General features: G+C 35.4%; 3 protein-coding genes across 3 annotated transcripts; 1 reads left to right on the top strand and 2 right to left on the bottom strand.

Moving 5' to 3' along the window:
* Positions 1 to 6: 6 nt before the first annotated feature.
* On the top strand, positions 7 to 21008 carry LOC132203193 (centaurin-gamma-1A-like). Its single transcript, XM_059630781.1, has 12 exons — positions 7 to 246; positions 1158 to 1267; positions 16182 to 16587; positions 16704 to 16792; positions 17960 to 18114; positions 18179 to 18287; positions 18357 to 18453; positions 18883 to 18914; positions 19001 to 19122; positions 19214 to 19343; positions 19410 to 19527; positions 20189 to 21008. The coding sequence occupies exons 2-12, from the start codon at positions 1168 to 1170 to the stop codon at positions 20589 to 20591; spliced, it is 1761 nt and encodes a 586-aa protein (XP_059486764.1). The 5' UTR covers positions 7 to 246; positions 1158 to 1167; the 3' UTR covers positions 20592 to 21008.
* Positions 21009 to 21144: 136 nt separating this feature from the next.
* Positions 21145 to 25025, bottom strand: LOC132203215 (lysosomal acid phosphatase-like). Its single transcript, XM_059630820.1, has 7 exons — positions 24891 to 25025; positions 23828 to 23926; positions 22543 to 22776; positions 22305 to 22490; positions 21770 to 21893; positions 21491 to 21699; positions 21145 to 21435 (listed from the first exon to the last, which is right to left on the bottom strand). Exons 1-7 carry the CDS (start codon positions 25002 to 25004, stop codon positions 21256 to 21258), a joined length of 1146 nt encoding a protein of 381 aa, XP_059486803.1. The 5' UTR covers positions 25005 to 25025; the 3' UTR covers positions 21145 to 21255.
* A 604-nt stretch (positions 25026 to 25629) lies between these two features.
* On the bottom strand, positions 25630 to 27229 carry LOC132203276 (protein PRRC2C-like). Its single transcript, XM_059630933.1, has 2 exons — positions 26716 to 27229; positions 25630 to 26662 (listed from the first exon to the last, which is right to left on the bottom strand). The coding sequence occupies exons 1-2, from the start codon at positions 27187 to 27189 to the stop codon at positions 26258 to 26260; spliced, it is 879 nt and encodes a 292-aa protein (XP_059486916.1). The 5' UTR covers positions 27190 to 27229; the 3' UTR covers positions 25630 to 26257.
* Between the last annotated feature and the right edge of the window lie 703 nt (positions 27230 to 27932).

Genomic DNA, 27932 nt, shown 5'->3' with positions numbered 1-27932 from the left:
GTGCGACCCTGGCCACAGCAGCAGCGCGAAACTTGCTTTCTTCCGAGCTAGATTCGCCTCAAGTGTCCGGCTCGAGTGGCCCTCGACTTCTTTTGCACGGATCGTGTGCCGACCCCTCTTAGCACATACCAGTGTCTTTACAATTACAATGTTGACTTAGACAGTGCATCAAAAACAGTTTTTTGTCCTAACAAAATCGAGAACTTTCATCGCTTTTCATTTGGATTGTATTTTTATTTGCGAAAGGTAAGAAATTTTATTTTATTTTTCAATTAATTTTAATTAGATTAAGCTCATATTATTTCAAACTATAATTTAAAAAAATACTAATTTTTGTGATCTTCCCTTAACTTTATTGACCTTAAATTTGTAACAGTGGGAAAATTTATTTAAAACTCAAAATAGTAAGAAATCGGCTGCATTTTTGTTCCGTGTGTCACAATTAGCACAGCTGCGCAATTTATGTGTTGCACACGAATACCGTTGCTGCAGTTTTCATTTTGGAGAAAAGCAAAATATTTTTATTGCACGACACGCGCTCTGTGCAAACAAACAAAATTTAACGAGCCATAAATTTTTCTAGAGCAGCGACAACAAAACTGATGATAATTTTGAATGGCTTCGGCGCGAGCTCTTGATTAATCATATTGTGTGACAAAAGTTCAAAAAGTGAAAGAGAGCCGAGAAACTTTTCATTATTGTTGCGGAGGAGAGAATTAAAAAGCGATCGATCGCATCTGGAGCAAATCTTTTCACAAATTGCCAAGGTTTATATTATTCCTTTTGTGTCAATATGGTTAAAAGGGAGCAGCTGAGAAGAAAATCAAAAGAAAGCTCTTTTTCTTTTCTGCTCCTACACATTTAATTCTTCGAGAGTTCTTTTGATCACAACAATGAGACGCTCGCAGTAGTTTTGCCCGCGAAACCACAAATCACGACGGCGAATACTGCTTTTAATTTCATGGCCTGTTTGCTCCTTCACCCACGTGTGTTGTGCTCTCATCTCTCGCTCACGTATTGTAATAATAAGAAATGGCAACACAGTCTCGTCTTCCGCCGTCCCGAATGCCTCACGAGCCGTGACACGACACGTTTTTTTAGTTTGGAAAAAGTTGCATTGGCAAATCTCTTAATTATAAATGTTAATTTTGTTACAGAAAGAAGATCATGCCGGAAGGTTTCCTGAGGTCACTGCACCGGCGCTCCGTCAGGGCCAGGCAGGTCCTGCTCGGCCAGGGCAGACGCAAAACCAAACGTCAGAGCTCAGGTCAGTCTCGTTTTTCTCTACTGTTGAAGTTTGAAATATTAAACCAAAAGAGCGTCTCGAAACCGCAGCACTTTGAAAAATTAGACGCAACGATGGTGAATGTAAAAAAAGTTGTGGTTCCACGGAGGGGCGATAAAAATTAAATGAGGTTGCTACATATTTAATTACACTAGCTGGTGATTGAATTTTTTTAAATTTTATAGGACATTATTAAAAACAACTTTTAAATAATAAAATTACATTTGAAGATTAAAATTATATCACAATTTTAATTTTGGTCATATATGTTCATTTATTTAAATTTTAATAATTTAATTATTTCAATCTTAATTTTGATTATTTAATTGAAATTTTTCTTGTATTGTATTAGCAAAATAGTATATTAAAAACTTTTTTTTAAAGGTGAATACTGGGAGATAACGTTGAACTGTTACCATATCATTTTCATCTACCAGCTGGGTTCATTGTAAATTTTAATTATGGAAAATGGATTTTAAATTGGAGCTTGGAGGTCTTGGAGCAAACATCTGACAATCATATAAATCTTTATTAAAAAAAATTGCATTGAAGACCAAAGAAGAATTTTTCATTAAGAATAAATTGTTTTTGCAATAATTCTAAATTAACAATTTTCAATTAATTTCTTCAACACAAAATTCTTTAAAAAGTTATGAGCAGTTTTAGAATGCCCTTGGTTTTGTTCGGCCCCTTCAACAATCTTATCGCACAGTTGCGGTTAGTACTAAAAGGATTAGAGCAAATATTTTTTACTCTTTTGCCTTTTACACATTTATTTTTGCCTGTCAAAAGCCTCATACTTATTCTTTTGTCAATTTTGAGCCGTTTTCCAACCAAAAGCAGCTGCACACGGAAATTATTTATCAATTTGCTCGCTGGCGCAGCGCATGCATGCATGTGCCATGGGCTAATCAGCGCCACCGATCTAAATGGAGCGCTCACGTGTGATAGTAACACGGCCGCGAAAATTGGTTTGCCCTTTTGCTCCCTCGTTCGCACCTCTAGCGAACAATATAACGCTTGCTAGACGAGACAGTCCGCGAAAAACTATTTGCATATCTCGAGTGGTCATCGGCGGCCAAAGAAAGGAGGCAAAGCTTGGCGACGAACAAAAAAGTGTTAGTGCGAAAACTCGCGGAGGGATTTTAAACAACGCTGATGACAAAACTCGCACAACCACTTTTTGCCAGCAGCAGACAACTTTCAAAAACGGGTCACCGGCTTTTGCGACATTTAAATTATTTATTTATATTGATCTGGCATAAAAAATGAAAATACGAAATGGTTTGGTAATTAAGTTTTAGGCACATATTTTGTTAATTTGCCTATAAGGATAGTTGTAAAAACCATCTTCTTTTTTTTTTTGCCTTTTTGAGAGGGATAGATTGCGTAATACAGAGCTGAAGAACTCCATTTTTGAGAGCGCCGATACAAATATTTGAACTTATTTTGAATTTTATCAAGTTTATCACATTATTTCCCTTTAAATTATTAAATTTGTTTAATAATTGGGGATGCAAATTTTTAAATTTATTTGAGTTTATCGGAGTTTATATTTTGATTGATATATAAAAGTTGGTTTTTTATTAGATATAATTAACAATATCAAAACTATTTAAAATTGTTAATTAATTTGTTCAAACTCACATTAGCATTATTATATCTATTACAACTGAAATGCAAAAAATATTATATAGTTTATTAAATTTCATTTAAAAATATCAATTCTTAAATTAACGCACTTTTCAATAACACAATCAGGAGACACAACATCTTGTATGTACGCATTTGACACATCCAAATTATATTTTTTAAATAATTAAAGGAGCTGCTATGCAAATTAGCATGTAAGTCCCCTAATGCTTTGAAGAAAGTTGTTCGTCTTGGTTAGCCCTGCAGTGATAATATTTTGTCAGGCATGCGAGATTGATGAGCTCAAAAGTATCCATCATTTTTTTCCATCAGAAACCAGCTCGGTTTGAAGTCAGACACGTCTCGGTTTTTTAGACAAAAGCGAGGCAGATGTGTCAAGTGCTTCATAATGAGATTTCAGTTATTGCCGCAAAAAACGCCGGCGGCTTTTCTCATCAGTATAGAAAGCATCATCCAGCACATTAGAGACAAATGGGATTTTGTTTCAGTGCAACGAGAGATTTCCGATTCGAATGATATAAAAGATTCCGTCTGCTGCTCCCTTTGAAATATTGGTGGTTATTATTTTTAATGAGCTCTGCTTTGCATCTTTTTTCGTGCGCGGGATTATACCTGCCTCCCCCTGCCATACCATTCCGTCGAATTAATTTTTTTTTACCTGCCATTCGACTCGGCTCATCATCATTTATTTGGATTTGGAGTCAGCGCGTTGCCGAAATTTTAATCAGCTTTGCAACTCAAAACTTTTGCTTTTTCCGCAAGCCTGTTTATCAAGGCGAAAATATCGAATGATCCGCGAAGGGTTACGACCTCGGCGGTCGGTCGCCTGCCTACGACAGAGCATAGGGCCTTCGGTTGAAAATTTTCAGCTGCAGCTGCCGCGATTGCGTGATCTGTCGGCGCAATGATCGCGGCTTTCAGATTATTTTTTCGAGGGCGAGATTGAATTGAGATTGTAATTTGGTTAAAAAAGTAGAAAGGTTAACCTGAACTAAATTAATTATCAACACGTTGTAAAATCATTAGTTCGGTGAGCAAACAACATTTTTATGACAACGGTCGTTTTGTTGGTCGTGCCATTTTTCGTTAAAAGAAATTCTTTCTATCACTAAAATGCAAAAATTTTAAATTAAAAAAACTATTTTTAAATCTCTCTTGATAATTCCCTAAGTAATAATTTCTGAAGAATTTTTTTAAGGACCCCAATCTGAAATCTGAAAAGAATAAATTTTCAGAGAATCGGACTAACAATAATAATATTATTTCTTTTTAAAGTAGTTATAGGTTATGAGATATTACAAAAAAGAAGTTCTCATGCACAAGATGTAACGATTTTTTAGTTTTTTTTCTGCTGGCTTTTTTGAATGTAGATCAATCTTTCATTTTGGCTTATATGATAAAAAGTTGCATATCTCACAATTTTACATAAAATATCTCCTAAAATTAGACTCGTGCTTGAAAAGAAGCGCTCGCCTATGTGATTGAGTCGTTGCTGCATGACCAACTTTTCATTACCTGGGAGGAAGGGCGTCAATTTTTTTCCTCGGAGATGTGACAAGAAAAAAACAAACTTTCTTTATGAACGCATCCCCTTGGAAAGCGATTAGCGTCACTTTAGCTTTTTAATCAATAAATAAAGATGCACCATTAGGGTCTTCTTCTTGCCGATCGTAAACCAACACATCGACAATAGACATATTTGGACGTTAAATCTCATCATTTGCGCGTTCGGCAGAAGTGACGTGGGGATGATTTTTTTTCCGCCCGGACATAAATTAATCCGCGGCCGAGTTCGTTTTCTGACGTTTTATTACAATTTCATTGTTGCGTGGCCCCCATGCGTGTGCAGTGAATCAAAAGTAATTACGCCGAGAGTGGTAGCTCAAAATATGACAGAGAAACTGGAGCATCACGTTTTTTCGTTCTTTGTTGCATCGATGAGGAAAAAACCACGTTGGAAAGAGATGAATAAAACACCCGCAATCGGAACAAAGCTGAGAGTGTAGCTTTTGATATGAAAATGCGCAGCACGTCACTGTCCTATTCAAGTCCAGCGATGTGTGCACGCGGCCGACGCAAAAATAACACAGAGAGAAAAGTCATGAGCTCCGAGAGTTGCACTCGTATGCAAATGGAAAAGCACAAAATCTCCGGCGAAGCGTGCGTCGCCGATCGCTTTAATGAATGGCTCGGCACGTTTGTAGCTTTTCAGCCATTATTTTAATACGTCCCTCTTTTGCTACTAAGGGCTCGAGAGTATATTTTGTATGTAGATGCCGGACATTACCAATGTATCAGCTGGCTTTGTTTCGTCAACGCGCCACGAGAGCATCCATCACATGTCGCTCATCGCATTTGACAATTCAATGACAACTGCGGATCAATTACGCATCGCTAGTTTCGCTACTTTTTTGCTCAACTCTTGTTTGCATAACATTTCAAATCGGATTGCCTTTTTTGTGCCTTGGGTGCAGATTAATCTGTCAGGTTAGTTTTGAAAATTGAATAATTATATAGCTTCAAGAAGATCAATTCATATTTGCGAAGTAACGCAATTTCAATTTTTTTTTAATTTGCATAATATTTCTCTCAGAAATGTTTATCATGAAGTGTATACAAAATTTTTTACTTTTAAGTTCATAAATTAGTGCTATTATTTTTTGCTTAAATTTTTTATCTAATTCTTAAAATTATTTTGAAATAATTTACAATTTAAGCCAATAATTTTGCTTAATTTTAAATTCAATTCCAATTTAAGTTATTTTCATTTACAATATTATGTTTGTAACTTCTAAAATTGAAAAACATATTTTTGTTAAATAATTAAACAGCTCAAATGTTTATTGATATTAATTAACATTGTTTCAATCAATTTTTTTGAGTTTGTTTTTCTTATTGTGTGGCTCTGGGTTTTTTATTGGAAAATAACAATAAGTTACAATGTTGATTGAGCGATGATTATTGTTATAATCATTATTATTTAATTAAAATTGAAAGTAATGTTAATGAAATTAAAATTCACGCAATTGATTTGTACAACAAATAATTTTTTGAAGAATTGTTCAATATGGGATCACTGATCAGGACAATAATTTTCCAAATATTTTATACATATATCAACGCAGATCTGAAACTTCAATTATTACAAACATCGAAAATGAAATAGCGTACCCTCATAGGCCGATACAAATTAATACTAATTACATTAAGTATATATAGGGGCTACCATCACTGTTCTTTTTTGCGATATGAAAATCATGAATGCGTAATTTTTTCCTCCCTCTCATACCAACTGCAAAAGGCAGCAAAAAATTCGTACTTGGCTGCAAACAAAGAACTTTGGCTGTCTATTTAGCAATAGCATGAGGGTGTGTCAGAGCAATGAATTCTCTGCTCGTCTCTCTTTTCTGGCCGCAAAATTCAAAAAGCCGCCCTTGCTTCTTTTGTACCAGATGTACCGCGAGTGCAAAAAAAAAATGAAATGCATTGCATTATATTGGTCTGGCACAAAGAGCGGCGACCTGATGGCAGCAGTAAATTAAATATCACATCATCATAAATAATTAGAAAATCGCGAGCATGAAACCATAAATAATAATAAACGACAGCGCTGATGAAAAACTGGTCTATTAAAAAATTAATATATATTGGACGGTCTCTCTCTGCATGCGTGCCTCACACTCCACTGTGAGTTCATTATGCGCCGGGTCCGGTTTTCATTCACGCTCCCCTTTTATGCAAATCGAATGAAATGATCTGTGAGAGAGCAGAAAGCGAGGGTGCATTTTATTTTATTATTGGAACTCCATCCGAGTGTTGCATAGCAGCGAGATGATTTTTCTTTTTGGAAGCCGCGGCTGTCGTGCGTGCGCTCGTTTTTTCTGCACCCTTTTCAGCTGCCTGCCCGCTTTTGGAGACACACGAACGGATAGTGGACACTATCAGAGAAAAGCTGCCTTTGTTTGCAGAGAGTGGCCGGCCGGTCATCGATAGTATACATAATACGCTTCAACGAATTTTTTATACTTTTTATACTCAAACACGTCGGTGAGCTGTTGACAACAAAAATCGAGAGCCGTGATTCACAACTGGAAAAATTGCAATACTATTATTTGTTTTGACTCCTGAGTTTATGTGAGAGTAAATTTCAAAGGATATTAAATAAATTATGCTTATTTCTTTCATACTTGATTTGTGTTCTTTAATATTTTGAGATTAGCATCAAGTTAAAATTTAAATGCAAAAATTTGAAGCATCATAGATTTATTCTGAAAATTTAAAATACAATATATGTCGGGTCTTAAAGTTTACACAAATCTTTTGCAGTATGTATCTGTAAATAAAATATTTTTCATTTCATTTTAATTCGCTTAAACCAAAAGAAACTTCAACCTTTTCCTGTTGAATCAATTCATTTTTTTCCCGAGATTTAACCATTAAGTATTTATAATTTCCTTTCTCACGGTACTTTTGAGTGTTGCATTTCATACAAAAATATATAATCCGAAATTAGAAATATACTATTCGTAAATACGAAACGCGTAATCCGCAAACCCCCTTGTGCATATAAGAGACACCCCAATGTCCAAACAGTCTGCACACGTTTGAAAAGTCGAGTTGTGTGTCTGGAGTTTTCAAAACACTCTCGCTTTCTTTATTTCATTGTTTGGGCCACGTAATTACCCCTATCTCTGTTTCCACGCACCGGTCACTAGGAAAATTCGATACCGCGCCTTCTCTCATTATTCTTGAGCTTTTCTTCCGCAAACCTGTTCCGCCCTTCGCCCCATTGTCGCGCCGCGACACAACAAAGGGCCGCAAAGAGCAGATGCGTGAACAATAAGAAGCGGAGGCTAGTTTTCCAGACGTAATGAGTTATTTATCCGCCTCTCTCATGCAGTGGGACTCATCAACTGGTCGAAATGGTTCCTAATGAAATGTAAACAGAAATCAAAATCACACATGCCAGCAAAAATATTGAAAGCTTGTCAGCTAGAAGTCTCAGGACCTTCAACATAGGAACTATTTATAAATAAATATTATTTAAAAGCAATTCATTTCAATTTAGGTTTTTATGAAGCTGATTTTAATAATGAAATTGTTTTTAAAACTTCAAATTTTCAATTGTAATCAATAATCATTTCAACAGAGACATTTTCCAATAATTATTTGCAGATAGATAACATGTAATGGCTGCATTTTTTCCATGAAATATAACGGGTTATAAGGATATTGATAAAAGTGTCGAGGTTTCACACTAAATTAGGTAAATTTTTCCTGATCAAAATTATGTAATAGATAATTTTGAAATAATTACTACAAAACAAGAAAAAATTTTCAGCATGCATGAATGTCCAATGTTTCACGTTTTTTTTTACCAGCAGTAGAGTTGATGCAAAAGAATAGTTCTTATTCTTAAGGAAAAAATAACGTAATAATAAAAAAAAATTAACCTTTAAATTTATAAATATTAAAATATAACATTAATTTCAATTGCTTTATATTATTTATTATTAAATTTAATTTGTACATTGTGAATTTAATTTTATTACTATAACCTAATTGTTTAATTGTAGTTAAGATAAAATTTTAATCCTACAAAACTATTATTATTAAATGTACAATAATTAAGAGTCAATTATGAAAATTAATTAATATTAAACATTAAACAATTAATTTTGTAGTGTGGGAATGTTTAAATATAGTAAAACTTGATTGAAACTTTTTTAAGATATTAGAGAATATCAAAGTTGCATGAAATTATTCATATTACTAGGATTATAACGTCAAAAATATATCTTTAAAAGGGTGTTAAACATTAAACAAATACTTGTGTCAAGAGTAGAAAATTGTATAGCATATAAAACTAGGCGTGGCATCAATCATTTTAATAATCTTTCTTTGCATTAATAATTTGAGATCATCCAAGTGCAGTAAAATCGTTGCAGAGAAAACTGTCGTATTTTCTACTGTCGCATTTTTATATGCACTAATGAGCACCTCATCGGTTTTTAATTACGAAATTAACGCAACTCGCAGATGTCGAAACAGATAATCAAAGTCGTTTTGAAATGAAATAAAACGGTTTTCACTCAAGGGCGCGTGCCACCGTTCGCGTGAATTTGCATGCGAGTGCATACTAATTAATGCGATCGTGCGCACAGTGACTCTCGGTGCGCGACGACGACAAATTAAAAGTGCGCATCTGCTGCGGCGGCGGCGGTGATGACGAGAGGCAGATGAAATCAAAATAAATTAGTCTCGCGGCTGCTGCGCGCGATTAAAACAAAAAGAAAGGGTTAATGCAGTGCAGCTCGCGATCACTTTGCATACGGTCGCGGGGGGTGAGCAACTTAATTGAGTGTGAATGCTTGAGGTCAGCTTCTCTTGCCGGGACAACGGCCGTCGCATCTGCTGCCACTCGCATCTTGATAATATGCGCTCAGTTGTAATTGCAGATGTATTTTTCTCTCATTTTTATTGTTCGAACAACGCGTGTATTATTTTATTGCGCAGCGGCCACCCTCTCCCTCCCTCCCGCCCCACCGCCGCCGGTGCTGTTTTATGGTCTGTTCATATATTGGTTGTATGCTTTGGTCCATGATCAACCAGGGAGGTCTATATTATTATCATGGGCCTAATGTTCCAACTTCGCTTAGATTTTTATTTTATTTTAATGGCCATTTAAGGTGAATGTTGGACAATAAAGTAAAAAATTTCAATGCAAGAGAATCTTAAAATTTTTGTATAATTATAGTAAGTCACTTGGTCAGAAATTAATGTTTTTGTTAGATTTCAAATGAGCTTTGTGCCTGCGTATACTAGGTTCATGCTCACTGAATTACAAAATCATGTAGATATTTAAAAAAATTTATTTACAGTACCATAAATAATCGTTTTAAAAGTATAAATTAATTTTTTATTTTATGAGTGAAGCAATCTTTTTAAAATTATATACGTCTCTTTCACAGTTTTCATTTCCAGAAAAATTCTTTGATTTCTTTTTTTATAGAAAAATTCAGGCAATCAAATTTCCTTTGTTTGGAATTGCACTTTGTCAAGTCCTTCTTTTATATACAGAAGGCTTTTATTGTACAGTATTTTTATATAGAAGGCCGCGGCGCCCTCATTAAAACAGCTCGGAGCATTTTCCGAAGTCGTGACAATAAAACTCGCGCGCGAACTGGTTCTCTCATTTTTTTTTTTCGTTTTATTGCTTTGTAATAGGCGCCCTGGCACTTAATGAATAAAGTACACAACTTATTCAGACCAAATGAAAAAAAGGAGAGAAAAGGGCGCGTCCGCTGCTTTTATTTTTTATTACGTTTTTAGATCTCTCTGGTACACACAAAAGTGAAGGTCGCGAGGGTGCATTTTGATTTGGATTACAATTTGCTTTGTCTGACGATGATGAATGAAAGTTTTTCTGACCCTTTCGCGGAAAAATGGAGCTTTTTGATCGCTCACAGCGGGTTGTTGCGTCGGCAGAGTAAATAACGAGCCGAAATTACTCTTTTTGTCCCACCCCGGTGGATACAATGAGACGAGGGGGTGCTCCAGCTTTTTTCGATTGATTCACAGCCGGAGGCTTCCAAGCGTGCCGAACAATTTATGGGCGTATTGCTGCGCGTTTATAGGAAATTTATTGAACAGTTATTGCTCATTTGTTTGCATTTTACGAGCGAAATGCACGCGTAAAAACGTCATGTTCGCGGTTGGAAGCGGAATTAAATGCATGCACGCTGACGTTTTTGATCGTTGTAGCAGCAAAAGGCCACAGTTGAATTCTCAACTGAAATAACAAAATAAAATATTAAAAAAAAATAAATTTTATTTATTAATTTAAAAAAATTTAATTTCAAATTTTGCAGAAATAAAACCGGCGCGCAATGCATAAGAATAATTTTTTATATAAAATTATTATCAATAATAAAACTGTTGATTGATTTCAAACTATTGCAGAAATATTTAAAGAATATTACGTTTTTTTGTTCTTCTTTCTTTGATGTGTTCAATAGTGAAGTTGAAGAGAAAATGTTCAAAATCAATTCATCCCAAAAATTGAATTATTAAAATTGAACAATAGGAGCAAAGGAATTTTTTGCTATCATTCACCACACAACGAACTCTGCTTGCAAATTTTCCAAATCGCTTCCCGCGCCACAAATTTGCGTCTGACGTTTGTTGTTCCTTTTTTCTTAATCGCAGCGTGAGTTTGATTTCTTTCAACTCAAAAGTCGCCAAAGAGTTTTGCTTTTCGGTTGTGCTGTTTTTCTCAGGGAAGCATTAGCAGCGGTTTTTTTCACGCACCTCTGGCTAATTTGAATTCGTGAATTTTTTCTTTTGTGCTCGCGTTTTGTTTACGACCATGTCGGTGCAATGAGAGACGAGAGAGCGACAGTGTATGAAGGAAAATTTATGAAATCGGCGGGCAGATGCCGGCAAATGACAGAACGCAGTCGGTCCCCGTCAAAGTCTGGCCCCTGCGCGGCAATAAAAATGATTTTGTCAAAGGCGCGGCGGGAGATCGCGCCGTATTGTCAAATATTTTTACTGCCACCGAAATTTATTGCCAACCCCTTATTTGTGTGCACTCCGGCATAATTAAAAGCAGCATCCTTGGCTGCAACCCTTCTTCTCAACACCCGTGAAGTCTCTCCCAATTAAAATATTTAATGACAACACAGAGCTGTAGTCGCAGACTGATTAAAATTCAATACGTTTTCAGCGCGCAAATTAATGGTAATTCATTCTCCGCGTCGTTTTACGACGCGTGACCAATTCTCTCGATTCTATAGAGAGAGATGCAATTCTCTCGTTTCAATAGATGCACAAAAAATGTTTCCTCGGTTCATCTTTAATCGAGGTTATAGCCTCGCATTTTGCGCTTATTTAAACTCGTCTGTATTTTATGAGACATTCTTGGTCAAAGGAAAAAAGAGACCGTTGAGAATGTAGGAATCGGACTTTGATATGCTAATAAGTAAGATGAATTCAAAGATGTACTTTATACAAACTGCAAGCGTTGACATTCCTACAGCGAAAATTTGCCGATTTCTGTGCAAATCCAAGCAGTCGTGTTTATCTGGTATGACTTATGACTTACATAACTTTTTTGAGAAATTGTATTTACATTTCACATGTTAGACTGCATATTATTTTAAATTAATGTTTATGATTTTACGATATTAGACTTAAAATTGTTTAAAATACGTTTTTAATAGTAAAAACATAAACCAAAAGTTCGTGCATGGAAGTCAAAACAAAAGTTATTTTGCTAATTTATGACAATTTGAAAAGTAGGTCATAATACGTAATAATTTTTAATTTATAATTATGCCACACTATACTAAAACTTACAGAAACTTTATGAAATTAATATATTTCAGTTAATTTTTTATTTTACAAATTAGTTCTTTTAAATTTAAACATAGAGCAATGATAATATTTATTTTGTTTTTTTTTTAATTGTAAATTAAGCTCAAAATGACTATTGTTTTTATAATTTCTGAATTTTACACTGCTTTAAAATATTCTAAGTTAAGTGCTTAAGCAGTGTGACAAAACACCATAAAACTTTAAAGTCAGCGCTGTTTTCTTTCTAGATTATACACTCTATTCATTATTATTTAAAAACAAAATATTCTGTTCAAGTTCAATTCTTATAAGAGATTTTTTTTCAATTATTAAATTACATAGCAATTTTTTAATTGCATAAAATTTTAAACTCAAGGGACAGAAAAATATTTAAGTTCAATAAAAAAATATAGAATATTACAATTAAAAATCTTAATTTTCTGAAGAATTTTCACTGTAAAAGTCGGTTTTCATTTTTATATTTTTTTGTATAAAAAAAAAGACAACAGATGCTTCTCTAAAAAAACAAAAATTGTCGAAGCGTGAATGACAGCAAGCATTTTTCAACATTTACGCCTCTTATAATATTATTTTATATTTTCGGCAAAACTGCACTTTTCCAAACCCTTTTCGTTAACGAGAGTGAGAGTGCATCTGTCGTCGAGTGGCGCGTGCATCACCATAAAATAATAATTACGCTTGCATGGACTTTATTAAGGCGGCTTTTTTATATGAAGCGAGAGTTGTAAAGCGATGCAATTAAAAAATTGTAAAAGCACCCCTTCGACACGAGTTTGAGAGCTTTTTCGGTGTCATTTAATTACAATGTCAAGCAGGTATCGGAGCTTTTATGGGCCGTCAGCTGCAACTTCCGTTATTACCGAAATTGGTGCCGCATCCCTCCGTCCGATCCGAACGATAGCCGGACACTCCACGCATGCTAATCAACCTTGGCAAAGCATTGTCTGCTCACTTCTGACCCCTACGATTTTGTTCAAATGAATGATTCACAGTTTCTAATCAGAAATTAAAAGTTTGTGATTATATAGATGCTTGAAAACATTTTCTGCATATATTAATCTGTTCCCCACTCAAATTACTGTTTGGAAACCGTTAAAGCAAAACGCTATTTTTGGCCAGTAAACCACAAAATAGGAAATGAATAATTATAAGAACCGATTATTCTTAATCAAACCGAAGCACAGTAATATTAGATAATTGCCAAAATTCCCACAATTTTGAACCCCTCTCTAAAAATATCTCATTTTTCATTCGGCCGTGTATAATTTTGGGTAAAATGACCACAGCTGCTGCGATTCCGCAAAATTAATGTTGCGTAAAAATAAATTTTATTTTAAAATAAAAAAACCAGCCTTAAAATATCAAAGGTATTGCAAAATTGACTCGATAAATTATGTGCAAGATTTTAATTCAAAAATTCATTTGGTATCAATAATTTTCAAGCAACTCTGATACAGGTGAAACCTGAACTCATTGTTAGTTTGGTAATTATCGGACACCAAACAAATTGGCCGTAGCTTAATTAAAATTTTCGCTTTTACCCGCCCATAGCCTTTACTTCTTTCTGAGGAAATCAAGTGCTGGCAGTAATTACGATTCGCGTCTGCTGCCGACGCGTCGGGGAGCTTAGACCGGAAGTCGCAGTTCATGCATGTCAAAGTGCAATAAAGCTCATTTGCCTCTCTCGCTTGAATTATCAAATTATAACCTGCGTGCGCGTGCATTACCTTTTTTCTACAAAGGGGCTGTGTTGTGTAAAAACAATCAAACGTGCGCCGCGAAAACAATGGTTGCCTTTTAGTTTTTTCAATTTGTTTACGTGCTCTAGTGGATTGTGCGTTGGAGTTGCTAAGAGCAAAAAGGAAAGGGGTTGAAGCAAGGAGTGAAAATTACTAACGGCGATCTGACAAATTAATTTGTCGACGTTTTAAAATCTGTTTGATGACGTTGATTAATATAGAAGAATTTTGAAAGAATTATTTTAATAAATGTATTAAAAAAAAAAAAATTGTGGCAAAAAAAAATTTCCTGCAAACTACGTTGTTTATAAAGTTTAGGCATCTTCATTAATTTATTTCAAGGTTTATTTTTAAAATTTAAAAACGTAATTTGCGTTTATAATTAATTTCGAATTTGAGTTTATATGAGAAGAAAAAATATTTAATAAAAATTGTTTCCATTGGATTTTTCTTTCAAATCATCTAATATCAGATTTATTTGTTTGTTGTAACTGTTTATTTATATTTTTACTTAAGGATTTGACATAAATATGGACTTAAACTGTTATCTATGTATTCATTTGTTAAATAACCTGGAAAGAACTTTTATAATTGGCATTAACAAACGCTCTAAGCGCAAATTGAATTATGGAAATTGCCGTTATTCCGCTGCGCATAAGAAATATTAAATTACCTTCCCGGTTATGCCAAAGAGCTGATTACGAGAAGTATGAAATTCAAGTAGCATCTGCCGCCGTGCAATATATTTTCCATTTCGCAAACGCGATTTCCGCCCGCCAAATGAAACCGCATCAACACGCGCCGACCGAATAATAATTAAGTAATTCATTCGTAATTTCATTTGCAGGAGCGCGTCGTTTGTTCCGCTCTTTTCACCGCGGCCATACAAAAAACTCGCCGTTCCATTCATCGGACAGAACACGAAAAACTGACCATTGATTCGGAGTGACGTGCGGTTTGACAGGCGCTCATTACCCGATCAGTCACACAAACGCAGAATTGAGTTATTACAATTCATTGTGCGGGTGAAAAGAAGGGTGGTGTTGAGAGTCGCGTGCCGCTTGTGAATTTCAATAACATCATCTGGCGGATCACCAGAGGGTAGCAAAGATTTGCTTGGCTGCGCTCCTCGGAGGAGAATGCATAAAAAAGCAGATGGCAATTTCGTTACAAATCTTCGCTCGCTCAATTTAATTTTCAACACTTGGTGCGTCTTGCGATGCGATTCCACGCCGCCGATAAGAGGGTTAATTATTATAAATTTATTCGGGGGAGAGAACGCGCCACCCTTCCAGAAGCTACACTTTTCCAAAACGGCTCGCGTTGCAGCGAGGAAATTGAATTATCTCGAAGACCATAAATTTCGATTTGTTATCTCGTGACGCGGAGTGGCCCCGAATAAAATCCAATCCCTGCAAGCTGACCACGTGCAGCTGCAATCGGTATAAATTTCCATCAATTATGCCCTTCACACTGTGGGTAGCCACAAACTGATCCACATTCAGACGACTTTTATGTTATTTCAGTTTTCTTTTGGTTATGCTTTATAGTTTTTACAATAACTTGTTTCCAGAATTTTTAAAATACAAAGATTTATTTGTTACCACTTTTCCTCCTAATCCAATGGAATTGTCATGAGCGATAGAGGTAATCATATCAAATATTTTTTATTATTTTAAACTCGTCTAATAAACTCCAATGTTCTGAAATGAGAACGCGAGCGTATAAAATTTATAAATTATTGATGTATTTAAAATTGAATTCACTGTTCTTTATCTTCTCAAAAATCAGATGATGAGTCTTAAAAAAAAGATAAAAAGTGTTTTAAAGCTGTCTTAAACTAAAAGAAAATATTAAAATTTGATATCCGTTGTACCCAAATTTTTATACTTTTTTTTTATTTCATTTGAAACGTAGCCATTGTATTTATGTGTTGACTATATTATTTTGAATGCTAAATTTCACTCTGCGAACCTTCCCGTTGCTGTGTGCTGTGATTAACACATCATAATTATCTTCAATTGCATAATATTTTTATTATTTAATAATATTCGAAATGAATTAAAATTTTCAATTTGACAATTTTAAAAATAATTTTGTATTGATTGAGAAAAATTTTGTTGCAGACACGTGTTTGACTTCGGAAAACAAAGAGCCGCTGGTGCAGACGATCGTGTCTCCGGAGGCGCCACGTCCTAAATTGGATCCAAACAGCCCGAAAAACAATTTGCCGACGTCGCCTCTGCTCATTCGTCGCAGCTTCAAAAAGGCTCAAAACGAACCGATCGCCGTCGAAAAACTCATCCTGATGCAGGATTTGATCAAGCAGCAGGAGCACAAGCGCGGCGCCGAGCGCGGCGTCGACACGCTGATGACTCCGAGCGACCCGAAAAAACAGTGCGTCGTCGCCAGCAACAACAAGACGGTGCGCGTCGCCGCCACGCCGACGCCCAAAGTCGTTCAACGGAGCAACTCAATGAGCGCCAAAGAGACGCCAGTCAAGACCGAGGGCCTCGCCACCAGCTTTCTCAGGTTTGAATTTTAAATTTTTTTCACTCAACCTGAGCGAATTGCGTAACGACCCAATTTTTCTTATCTCCGTCGGCCTAGTGTTGAAAAATGTATGATTTTGTGTGTTATGATTGCAGACGGTCGTTCAGGCGACGCTCTGTTATGCACTTCAGCACGCCGAAGCCACGCAGGAAAAGTGAGTCGGGCACGCCAGACAAAACAACAGGTGCGTGCAAAATCTTGATAAAAATTAGTGAGCCGTGTAAACCGATAGGTCGTGATCCAATTTAAGTCGTGCATGCAATTTTCACGCCGACTTTTGACTAAATGGCAGATTTTGTTTTTGAGATTAAAAATAAAAGTCTAGTTTATGTTTTATTAAATTTTATTTTTCTCCAATAACTATATGACCAGATAACAGTAAATTAGAAAAAAATATCAAATATTGGTATTTTACAATGATATTATTAGTAAATTGTTGTAGTTTAAGTCTGAAATAGTGATTTTAACTATTGATTCGAGTTTAATTTTTCTAAATTGTAAGTTTAATTTCAATCAATTTTTATTGAAATTTACAGTCTTAAGTCACACTGCCAAAGAATTGCATAATTATATGTTTATATTCATCGTTCAAAAACTGCCGATATAAATTTAAAATGTAAGTTAAGAACTCGGGGTTTTTACAACGAGGAAAAAGCCCAAGTTCTTTGCTTTCGCGATCATCTCCTCCTCATTTGTAAATTTCTTCAAACAAATAAATTTAAAATATTTACTGGCCATTCAATTTCCAAGTTTAAAAATTTACTAAAAAATTGATCAATTCCTAAAGTTTGAGTAACTTCCAAAGTTAAAAAGACAACAATGTAAATTTTATTTCTGAAAGAAGTGAAGAATTAAAAAAAAAAAACATGATTGTGTATTATTAATTAATATTTGGTGGGTGCAGACCACTTCAAATTTATATGATATAAAATTTTTGAATAATTAAGAATGATGTTTACATTTCAAAAATCCACATATAAATTTTATTTATTATGCGTTCATTAAAAATAACTTTTTGATATATTTTATTTTATTTCAATTTCATTATATTTTATACTTAATATTGAATTATTCTATTTGTCAATCAAATCAATTTAGCTACAAAATAACTAGTTGAGTCGCAAGAAATTTAAATTTGGCTTCTAGAAATGCAATTTATTATTCTTAAATTCCTTTTTTTAATATAAATTAGACAATCAATTCTATAACTGGGAAATTCCGCTTCTTTCTTATAATTTTGATAATACATAAAAAGTGCCACTTAAATAAAAGCTATTGTAAATAATTGAAGAGCATCATTAAATTAAAATATTTAAAATGTTTTTATAAGTATCAATTTTGTGGTCCATAGACGTTTCGATGAAAGAAAGCAGTCAGTACGCGCCGTGCCTGTTGTCAGGGGTCGTGACCAAAGTGTCCAGCTCGGCGCTGAACCGCGACGGACGCAGCAAGAAATTCTTGGCGGCGCTGGACGATGGTCGGCTTTTCTACTTCCCGACCAAGCACGTAAGACCCTATCAAATCGCAGCCACTCAGGCCGACATTATAATCTTTGTCTCACGATTTTCAGGACTACCTGAGCGGAACGCGCGGAAAGGAAATTCCGCTGCGATGCGCGGCCGTCCGAGTGCCCCGCGACCCCAAACGAGCGCACCCCCACGTCCCCCCTTCCGCAACTGGTCAGTTTCAAAAACAATTTCACGCTTTTCATCAGCGATGCTAATCTGAAAAAAATGTTTTGTGTTCAGTGACTCTGACGCCACTGAGGGACAGTTGGTACGCCAAAGACGAGATTGCGCTCACCAAGTATAATGAGAGGACGGGCGAGGTCGTCGACAGTCCAAGGTTCGTTCGCTCTTTTGCTAATTGACGGTCTTCCGGTTGCATCACCGTGACTTAATTATCTTCCTTTCATAGAACCTTCATAAATATCTTTAATAATTGGCATATAGCTGCAAAAATTTAATTGATGTTTATGTTTACGAATATAAAAGTAATTTAAAGTGAGAGATATCATGATGCTCATTTTTTAATGGCTTTTCAAAAGAATTTGTCTTGATGTTCATTCAATTCGCCATAAAAAATATATGTGCTAATTTCATGAAAAACGTTTTGATTATTTAAATCGTAAACAAAACTTACAAGAATTAAATTTATAATTTCAAACTATATTACAAATATCAGATGTAGATTTTAAAATTGTTTTAATTTTAAGTTCTATCTTCTCAATTATATGAATTATATTAAAACTTATTTTTCTTGTTTCATTTTTAGAACTACAAATGCACCTAGTGGATCAGTAGAAGGTAAGAAAATTATTCAATTTCATTCCCCCTCTCTAACTTTCGTTTTTTTAGCTTTAATTTAAATTTGTACTTTTTTATATTTTTAGGTGCTTTTCCATTGGAAATCGTTTCGTTTGATGGCAGGTGCTGGCGTTTCGAGGTGGCCAGCAAATCTGACCGCGACAATTGGTTTTCCACCATCGAGAAGCAAATCATGCGTGAGCTTCAGGTGAGCTGAGCTTTCCCATTGTCTCATTTTTATTTTAATGAGGGCTATGTCTCGACAAGTATTAATTTGTCTCTTCCCGTTTGGCCCGCAGGTGGACGGCGGCAATCCAACGAATTCGCCCGGCACGGCCGACCTGAGTGTGGCTCAGGTGGCAGGTGAAAACGCCCTTGTGCTCAGGACGCTGCCTGGAAACGAGGTTTGCGCCGATTGCGGCGAAAAAGGTGAGCAGATTTTAATATAAATGTTGGAACTTTTGGATTTTTATATGTTATTAAATTATTATTTAGACCCAGCATGGGCAAGTCTGAACCTGGGCGTCCTCACATGCATCACTTGTTCCGGGGCGCACCGAGGACTCGGTTCGCATGTGTCAAGAATCCGATCTCTGGAGCTGGACCATTGGACGTAAGTTTATTTCTTGATTAGATTACTTAACTTTGTGTGACTTAGCAATGTTTAAAAAAAAAATGTCAGAAAGCTAAATTTGCTATTATTTTAATCGTTATTGCATTGGCAATTCTTATCAACGTGATTTATAAAAAAATCTGGTTTTGAAGTTTCCGCAAGTAGGTAATTTTAAACAGATATAGAACAAGAGGAAAGTAATTTAATATTCAAAAATAGAAATATGGTAAAATTGTGGGATTTTTTGCTATTTACAGGCAAATAACAGTTGAAATTACAAAAAATGTTTCACAATTTCGACGTAAATAATTCAAACAATATCTAAATTTTTATACAGTAAATATTGCAATACCCAGAATTGAAAAACAGCTCTTTAATATTATAATATTCAATATTACAAAATGAAAATCTGCTAACAAAATTAAAGTTTTTGACAAAACATGATTATTATTATTTTCTATATCAAACACATATGTGTACAACGTCATGAATCGCTGGTTAAAATCAATAATAGAAACATAATGAATATTTTTTTAATTTGTATTAAAAAAGCAACGCAATTTTTTGAAAGGAGGAAAAATAATGTTATTTTATTTTTATGGATAAATTTTGATGCTTGCCAACCTTCGTCAACATTTTTTGTTATTTTTATACTTGACAGGCAAGGCCAGATTGCAGCGATGCAGCTGATTGGCAACAAATTGGCAAACACAATTTGGGAAGCTGACCTGGGAAGTCGCTCGAAGCCCCGACCCGAGTCAAGCAACGAGGAGAAGCGCAGCTGGGTGCGCGCCAAGTACGGCGACAAAGACTTTTTGCGGGTGCCCGAGCACCCGACCATTCCAGCTTTGCGAGTGGCGGTGCACGAACGGGACGTGCGGACGGTGCTGTCCATTGTTGTGAGCTGCCCGGAAGTGAGTCTGTCCATCCTGCTGCACGCGGCGCGCGAAAACCACTTTGCCGAACTGGTGCAATTCTTGCTGTGGAACGGCGCCAAGCAGGAGGTCGACATTTCTAGTCTGGTGCTCCTCATGAAGACCTGCGGCTGCTCCAATCTCATTTGAATCATATATTCACTCCGACCTTAATTAATTCATTACTTTAAGGCCAGTTAATTATTAATTTTTATTTTTAGAGAATTGGAGAGGTTGAATCTGTTTCTGAAAAAATATTCAAGATGATTACTCTTTTAATTCTGCTCTTCGGCACAAACTTTGTGATAATTATTTAATGCTTTTATTCTAAGAAAGCTCTTATTATATATTAGTATCATGATGATTTTCTTCTGTCTCTGTTTGAAATTTGTTTTTCTTTTGTACATATTTTTTTCCCAAACGCAATTTGTAATATTTAGCCTAGAAAACCAAAGCCAGGTTTTAAGATTTAAAGATTTGCTATTGAAATTGGTTTTGTTTGTGAGGAACAGATAAGAGTGTATAGAGATAGACGCATTAAAATATTCAACCTAAAGGAAAGGAACCTGGAAAAGATTGTTGTTTGATTTGAATCACAACTACTGAAACATTTCACCTGCACAAAACGGAAGGAAGAATTTTCACCTGTCTCTGATTTCAGGTGTTTTTGGTTCTTGAGTAAAACTGTTTTCAACGGTTTTCGTATAACGAATTTTTTTATTGCTGAGACATTAAATTTTATAGATTCGTTTCTCTGAGTATTATTATCATATTTCATAAAAAAATATGGCAGCGATTTGGAATCCTGAGTATTTTAAGGGGGAGGTGGAGGGGGTGGCACGAAGTCCTTGCTCACGGCTTTGCACTCTTCGTACCAATTTACGGGACGAATGGGCTCCGTCAGCTCACGGAATTTCTCCAACGGACACTCAAAGTCACAGCCTTGGATTTTCAGCGGCTCTGGCTCTGGCTTCTCTTCAGTTCTTCGGAAAACCTGAAAAATTTCGAATTAACAAAAATGAATCTCAATATGAAAATTTTCGACTTACTCTGACGGCAAAGTGACCAGGCGTTGGCTCGACAAGCTCGAGCAGGACCAGGGCGCTGTAGCCAGGGATGTAGGGGGCCTTGTAGAGGCCAAAAGCTGCCAGGATGTTGGCGACAGTGGAGTCGTGACCAGAGTAAAGGTAAAGTTTCACTTTCTGTCGGGCAGCTGCCTCCTTCTCAAAATCAGCCAAAACCTTGTTTACCAGGGGCCCTATAAAAATAATTTTATTATAAATAATTATAAAAAATAAAGCGAAGAAATTTATGTTAAATTAATTTACCAGCTTTAAGCCTGAGCAAAAGAGGAGTTTGCACATTAATCAGGAAACTGTAGCTGGTCATGTTGATGAAGGCATCTGGGAAATATGCCTTTGTCCACTCCGGCAGGGTCAAATTGTAGCGTGTCTAAATATCATAATTTATGTTGTGTTTTAATAAAAAAAGTTTAATGTAAATTATTGAACAAGATATCATTTTTATTTTGTATTTATTGATTCTTATTGAATTTATTTTATTAAATATTTTAAAATATTTTTTATTGATGTATTTTTATTTAAAAAGTTTTTAAATTTTTCCTTAAAAAAATCTGTATTATTTTAAAAAAACACTATAGTTTTAATATTCTAAAAAGAATAGTAGCCAGATATAATATCATATTATAGTTATTTCAGCTAGCTTATAGTATCAAGATTATAATAATTTATAATTATTAAATATGTATATCAAAATTCAATATTTTTACAGTTGTTTGATCTCTACAAATAAAAATATCTCTTGAAATTTAATTAAAAAAGCTAATCTACAAATAAGAATTACCTCTGCTACAAGAGTGCTGTAGAGACTCTGCACTTCGTCCAGGTTGTCCACCTTGAGGCCAGTCAGCTCCGTCCACTTGTCCAACAGTTCCTTGTTCTTCTGCAGCAGCTCGGTGTTAGGCGCACCTGCCTTGACCCTGTCGCGCTCCTCGTAATATCTCGGGCATGGTTCTCGCACCAGCAAAAGCTACAAATTATCCTCTTTAGAAAATTTCAGATGATTAAAAGTAAATTTATACATTGTCGTATTTGAGCGGGGTGGTGTGGACGGGCACCGGCTGCCACCTGAGTCCAGGTGCAAACTCCTGGTAGGTGGCTGGAGGGAACATGGCCGCGAGCACCAGTTGGGCGGTCATCAGCGACCTGTCCACGTCCGTGCTTTGGGCATGAGCGGCGCCATAGTCGTCGCCGACCAAATTATGGTAATGATCTCGCAGCCACTGGCCTTGGGCGTACACCTGACGCTTACCATTCTGTCAAAAATAAATGGATTTTTCTTCTTACTTAGGAATGACCCTTAATTTGCAAACTAGACAATTTATTGGTACTTTGAGCAAAAAATAAAAAATAATCATCCAGAAAAACTGGTTTTTAAAGAAGACCTGCAATTAAGATTTTGCTATTGGCAACGAAAGTATTTTCGTGAGCGTTAGCATATAATTAAAGGCAATAGAGATTACATTTTGCATACAGGTTGTCCTTGCAGAGTTAAAAATAATTGCCACGGAGGAAATTTTTTTCATTTTTCTCACGGTTGACTGAAGAAGATGCTCAAGAGATTAATTTTTGTTCCCTGTTAGCCTTCACGATATTTTAATGCCTGATTAAAACTTTACGTTATTACATAAATGCGAATATTTTTGTATTTAAAATATAAAAATCCTCTCAGATGGACAAAAATAATGAAGATAAATTTTAATTGAATGACACATTTTTGTCCATGCTGTTGAAGCATTTTACGAAACAAAGTCCACCTAGCAACAGACCCAAAGAATTAAAATAGTAGTGACAAGTAAAAAAATTATTTTCTTTCTGTGCGTGATCTTTGGCTTTTGACCACCGCGCGCCAATTGAATTGATGATAGCCTTTTTTGATCTCTGCCAATGTTACGACAGTTTTCAACTCAGCTACAATTTTTTTCTATTATTCTATGGAGAATAGGAGGAATAAATTCGTGAAATGAATTTTTGCACATACGCTGAAATTTAGTCAATTCTTGATTTTTTAGAAATCTCCTCTTTCAAAAGTTAAAAAATTTTATTAGTACACTGCTGCATATCAATAAAAATGAATTTTTCAACAGCTTACAGTGAATGAGGAATAACTTTTGCATTTATATAATCATTTTCTTAAATAATTTTTAAATTCCTTTTATTTTATTTTTCAATATTTTTGTTTTGAACATAAACAGAATTAAGAATAAAAATTGTTTTCAATAATTTATAATAATATTGATCAATTTATAAATTTTCAGAATGCAAAGCACTTGATGCAAGTGGCAAAATTAGTAAAATATGACTTACAATGGTTAGCTGGCCCCAACCAACAGGACTGAAGGCTTGATTAATGTGCGGATCTTTAGGATATGTATCTGCTGGTGTGCGTTCTCCATGCCGGAAGATCTAATAAAAAAATCAAATAAAAATTTGTTCAAAATATTATTTCCATGCATGACTGTTGGATTGCAAAAAATTAGCATTCAGTAGTGACGGGCGCAAATATTTACCATTCTTTAGTGCTCTGTTTTTAAAATTTTTCAGCACGACAGGAATAAAGGCTTTTTGAGAAAAGCACAAAACATGTACGGACAGATTGGGGAGTTTTTAAATATTATTAATTTTGGGAAATTTTCGCATTCAACTAATATTTTTTATTATCACAACGGGAATTTTCAAACTTTTTCACGCTGGTTTTGTCTCAAATATCATGTGTCTCGAAACGTAATTCCACATAAAGGTGATAAAGGCGATTAGTTAAAGTTACTAATTTAAATACATAGTAATAAAGGCGTTAAAAGACGAACAGATAAATCTATAAAAAAACTTGCCACTGTAAATCGGTTTTTATTGCAAATTTTCTAAGATAGAAATCTTTGTGAACGCGGAAGAGCATTTATTGTTGAAACATTTGTGCAGCAAGGAAACAGATAAATTCTCGTGTTCACTTATTGTTAATGGCAAAGTGAGCGATAATGCTACGGCAGGTATTAGATAGTGGGCTGCTGTAATGCAGTGTAAACACGGGCCTTGAGCGTTACGTCACTTTGAGCTCTCGCTGCAAAACTCGCTGCACCGCACGCGGAGAGCGAGCTTGAACATTGCAAAAAGTGAAACGCCGGTCTTGATAAAAACAAAAAATAAAAACAAACTAAACGCTCCACTTAATGTATGATTATTTAAAACGAACTTGAAAAGAGAAAGACATTTACATGCGCCTGAGGGAGGGAAGAAAACAATAATTAAGTGTGCCGATTTAGAGAGAAAGTTTTAACTTCCGATTTGCAAAAAATCTCAATTTCAGAAATTACATTAAAAGTGTATTAAATCAGTTAAAATTGTTTTTGAGAAATGATATTTTTTAACTCACCGCGTGCACTTGTCGCACGTTTCCCTCGCCAGGTTTTGGCAGCGGAAGCTCAAGCGCGGAGACCAGAGAAATTGCGAGCAGCAGGCTGCCAACGAGTGCACCTTTCGCAGGCATGGTGTCGGCGCTGTCTCGCGTCAAATGCCAACGAGCACCAAAGCTCGCCGCTCTTAAAAAGCCAACGCACGGAGTGGGGGCGAAAATCGCCGGTGCTCTGACACTGATGCTGGAGATGAGTCTGTCCGCCCGTGGACCCTTTGGAATGTGCAAAAAAACTGGTATGCAAATTCTGTTTTCTAAAACTTGCTTGCTTACAGATTTGATCCTTAATGCCTTTGAAAAAATACCTTGGACATGGTATTATTAGAATCTCTTCAAGACATGCAATATCATAAATTTTGAAGAAAATTGTTTTAAAAGTTAATCTCTCAGATACAGACCAACAATGAAAGTTGAAACCGATTGATTAAAGCAGGATTTAAGTAATTTTGCTGGGTTGATAAAAAAAATACACATATGTTATATTTTCCAACAATGAGCATTCAAAATGTCTTATAAAAATATCCAACAGAAAATTTTCATTAAGGCAACAATGAGATTTTCAGGCACAAAAACAAAACATTTTGGAGGTGTTGAACTTCTGGGAAAGTCCCATATAATGAGGCTATAGTGACTGACACCGTTGCTTTATAGTTTCTGTAAATTTTGCTTGTTAAATTAAAACCTCCCAAATTTATTTTTTGTATAAATTCCTCTCTTACTTTTAGTTTGACAAGAGAAAACCATTTTGGGGTCAGTTATCCTTTTATTTTTTCATTTTACCTTTGAAACGTGTTTGCCCGGTTTCAATTTTCACTATAATTTTTGTTTGATCATAAAAAACCGAGTTGTGAAGAAAAAGAGATTTCCCAGTACCACCTCCTTAATTGTTCTAAAAGAGTAAAATCTGTAACCGAATATGCTACACTAGATAAAGATAAAACTAAAATGTTATTATACTCAAATTTAGTTCTATTATTGATTTCAACCAGCAATACATAACGTTTTACACATTTGCGTTCAGTAAAGACAATAATAATAAATGGAGAAAAAACAAGAACAAAATGTGAAGAATTGGCAGCATATAAAGAAGCGCGTGGATTTGGCTATAAAACAAGGCTTGTAAGTTCTATTATACATAAGTTTTTAATGTTTTTCCAATCATAAAATGATTTATGTTGGTTGATGCAAGAACAATTACTAAGCAATCAAGTAAGTATATTTAATTTTTTTTTAAATAATTAATTGACCCTAAAGGCAATTATTTTCCAAATAAGCAGAGTTCTAAGCATAAAAACTTTTGATAATAATACAAGAGTTATCCATTTATTTTATGGACCGTTTGAAGTCGTAAGACGGGCTCTTGGCCTCCTTGGAACCGTAGACGCCCTGCACCCCCTTCCTGGCGGTTTTGGTGTAGTGCTAGTGAATGGAGCTTCGGTGGTAGTTAAAAGAGTTGTAGATGGAGGACCGATAGTTGTCGTGATTTCAATCGCAGGAGCGGCAGTAGAAGTTGCAGCTATTGCGGGAGCAGTTGGTGTAGTTTTAGTCGTAGGCGAAGAAGCCAAAGGCGAGGTAGTTGTGCGACGAGTTGTTATTGGAGATGTTGTAGTCGAAGGTGCTGAAGTGGTGGTGCTTGGTGGTAGTGCAGTAGTTGATGGAGTTTTTCCGTCAGAAACACTGAACCACCTAATCGCCATGTATTCTACCATTGTATTCTGGGACACAATTTTGACCTGAGACAGAATTACAAAGTTTTAAATAATTAATTTTCTAAGCATGCTCTCACCTCGTAGTTTCCAGGAAAATTAGCTCTGCTGGGCATTGGGATTTGCACGTCTTGCCAGCCAGGCCGAATTGAGGATTGGTCAAAGTTAATCAGTATTGCCTGCTGTTGTTTTTTCTCTGGTACCAAGTAGACGAAAAATTTAAAATTCGCGTTGGGATTGAAATTGGCTTGAGGAACAATTAGCAATCTCATTTTGATGACAAAGTTGATATCCATTTCAATGGCCGTCGACATTCCCATGCAAGAAGACGTTTTGGGCTGGGATACAATTACTTGTCCATTCAGCGGACCACTTTCCTGTGTCTCATATTTGGAAGCGACGTCGGTCGTCCACACTCCAGGGTTGTTATTTATTTGACATCTGGTTTCGATACCTGCGGGGATTCCTGCCGACATGTCATATAAAATGCCCATCGCGGTCGCACTAAGCGCCAAAAATATTACCGCGATCGAAACACTATTATGACTTTTCATCTTCAGTCAATTTTATCAACTGCGTGTCGTTGTTGGTTCTCCAAACAATTTATGTGAATCCAGTGGATCATAATTTGTTGTTCCTTCCGGATAAGCCCGATCCTTATCTTTCGCACTGTTAGGTTGTGACGTTCATACTTGTAAAAAACAATAGCTATTGCTGTGGGCTCTAAAAAGCTAAAAAGAAGAACCATAAAAAAAATTAAATTTTTGGAAGTTTTCTTCCATCTTTTTACTTTTGTATTGTGAATTTATCGCTGAAAATTGCAGATTAAATCATTTCTGCTCTTGTTATCTGAAAAGTTGAAATTTAGTGGAATTACAATTGAATAATAGATCGCGTTATCACGTAATAATCATATTTGAGCCTTGAGCCCAGCTTGAACCTTTCAATTAATTGATTTTTCCTTGAGATAGATGCAACAAAATTTCTTGATATCTGACATCGTAATAAAATTTAAAAAAATACTTCTGTGTACCTTGAAACACCCTCAAGTAATGTACTTCGTGTTAAAAAAAATATTAGGAAAAAACTCCTGTTTTGTTGTTAAGGAACATGATGCGATTCTTATCATGTTTTCTTATTGTGTTTTGTTATGACGTACTCTTTTAATTACTGTGACGCCAGAAAGTTATAATTTGAGACAGTTTAATCTTTGCGCCTGTACAGTTTTTAGTTTTTATGATTTTATAAGGCCCAATAAAATTGGTTCTGAAAACAATTTTTAGGATTGTCTAAAGCG

This window comes from Neocloeon triangulifer, unplaced genomic scaffold (genome assembly GCF_031216515.1).
Source record: "Neocloeon triangulifer isolate White Clay Creek 2 clone unplaced genomic scaffold, ASM3121651v1 ptg000017l, whole genome shotgun sequence".
Taxonomy (NCBI): domain Eukaryota; kingdom Metazoa; phylum Arthropoda; class Insecta; order Ephemeroptera; family Baetidae; genus Neocloeon; species Neocloeon triangulifer.
Note: the sequence above shows the minus strand (reverse complement) of the source record. Positions and strands in the feature narration are given on the sequence as shown.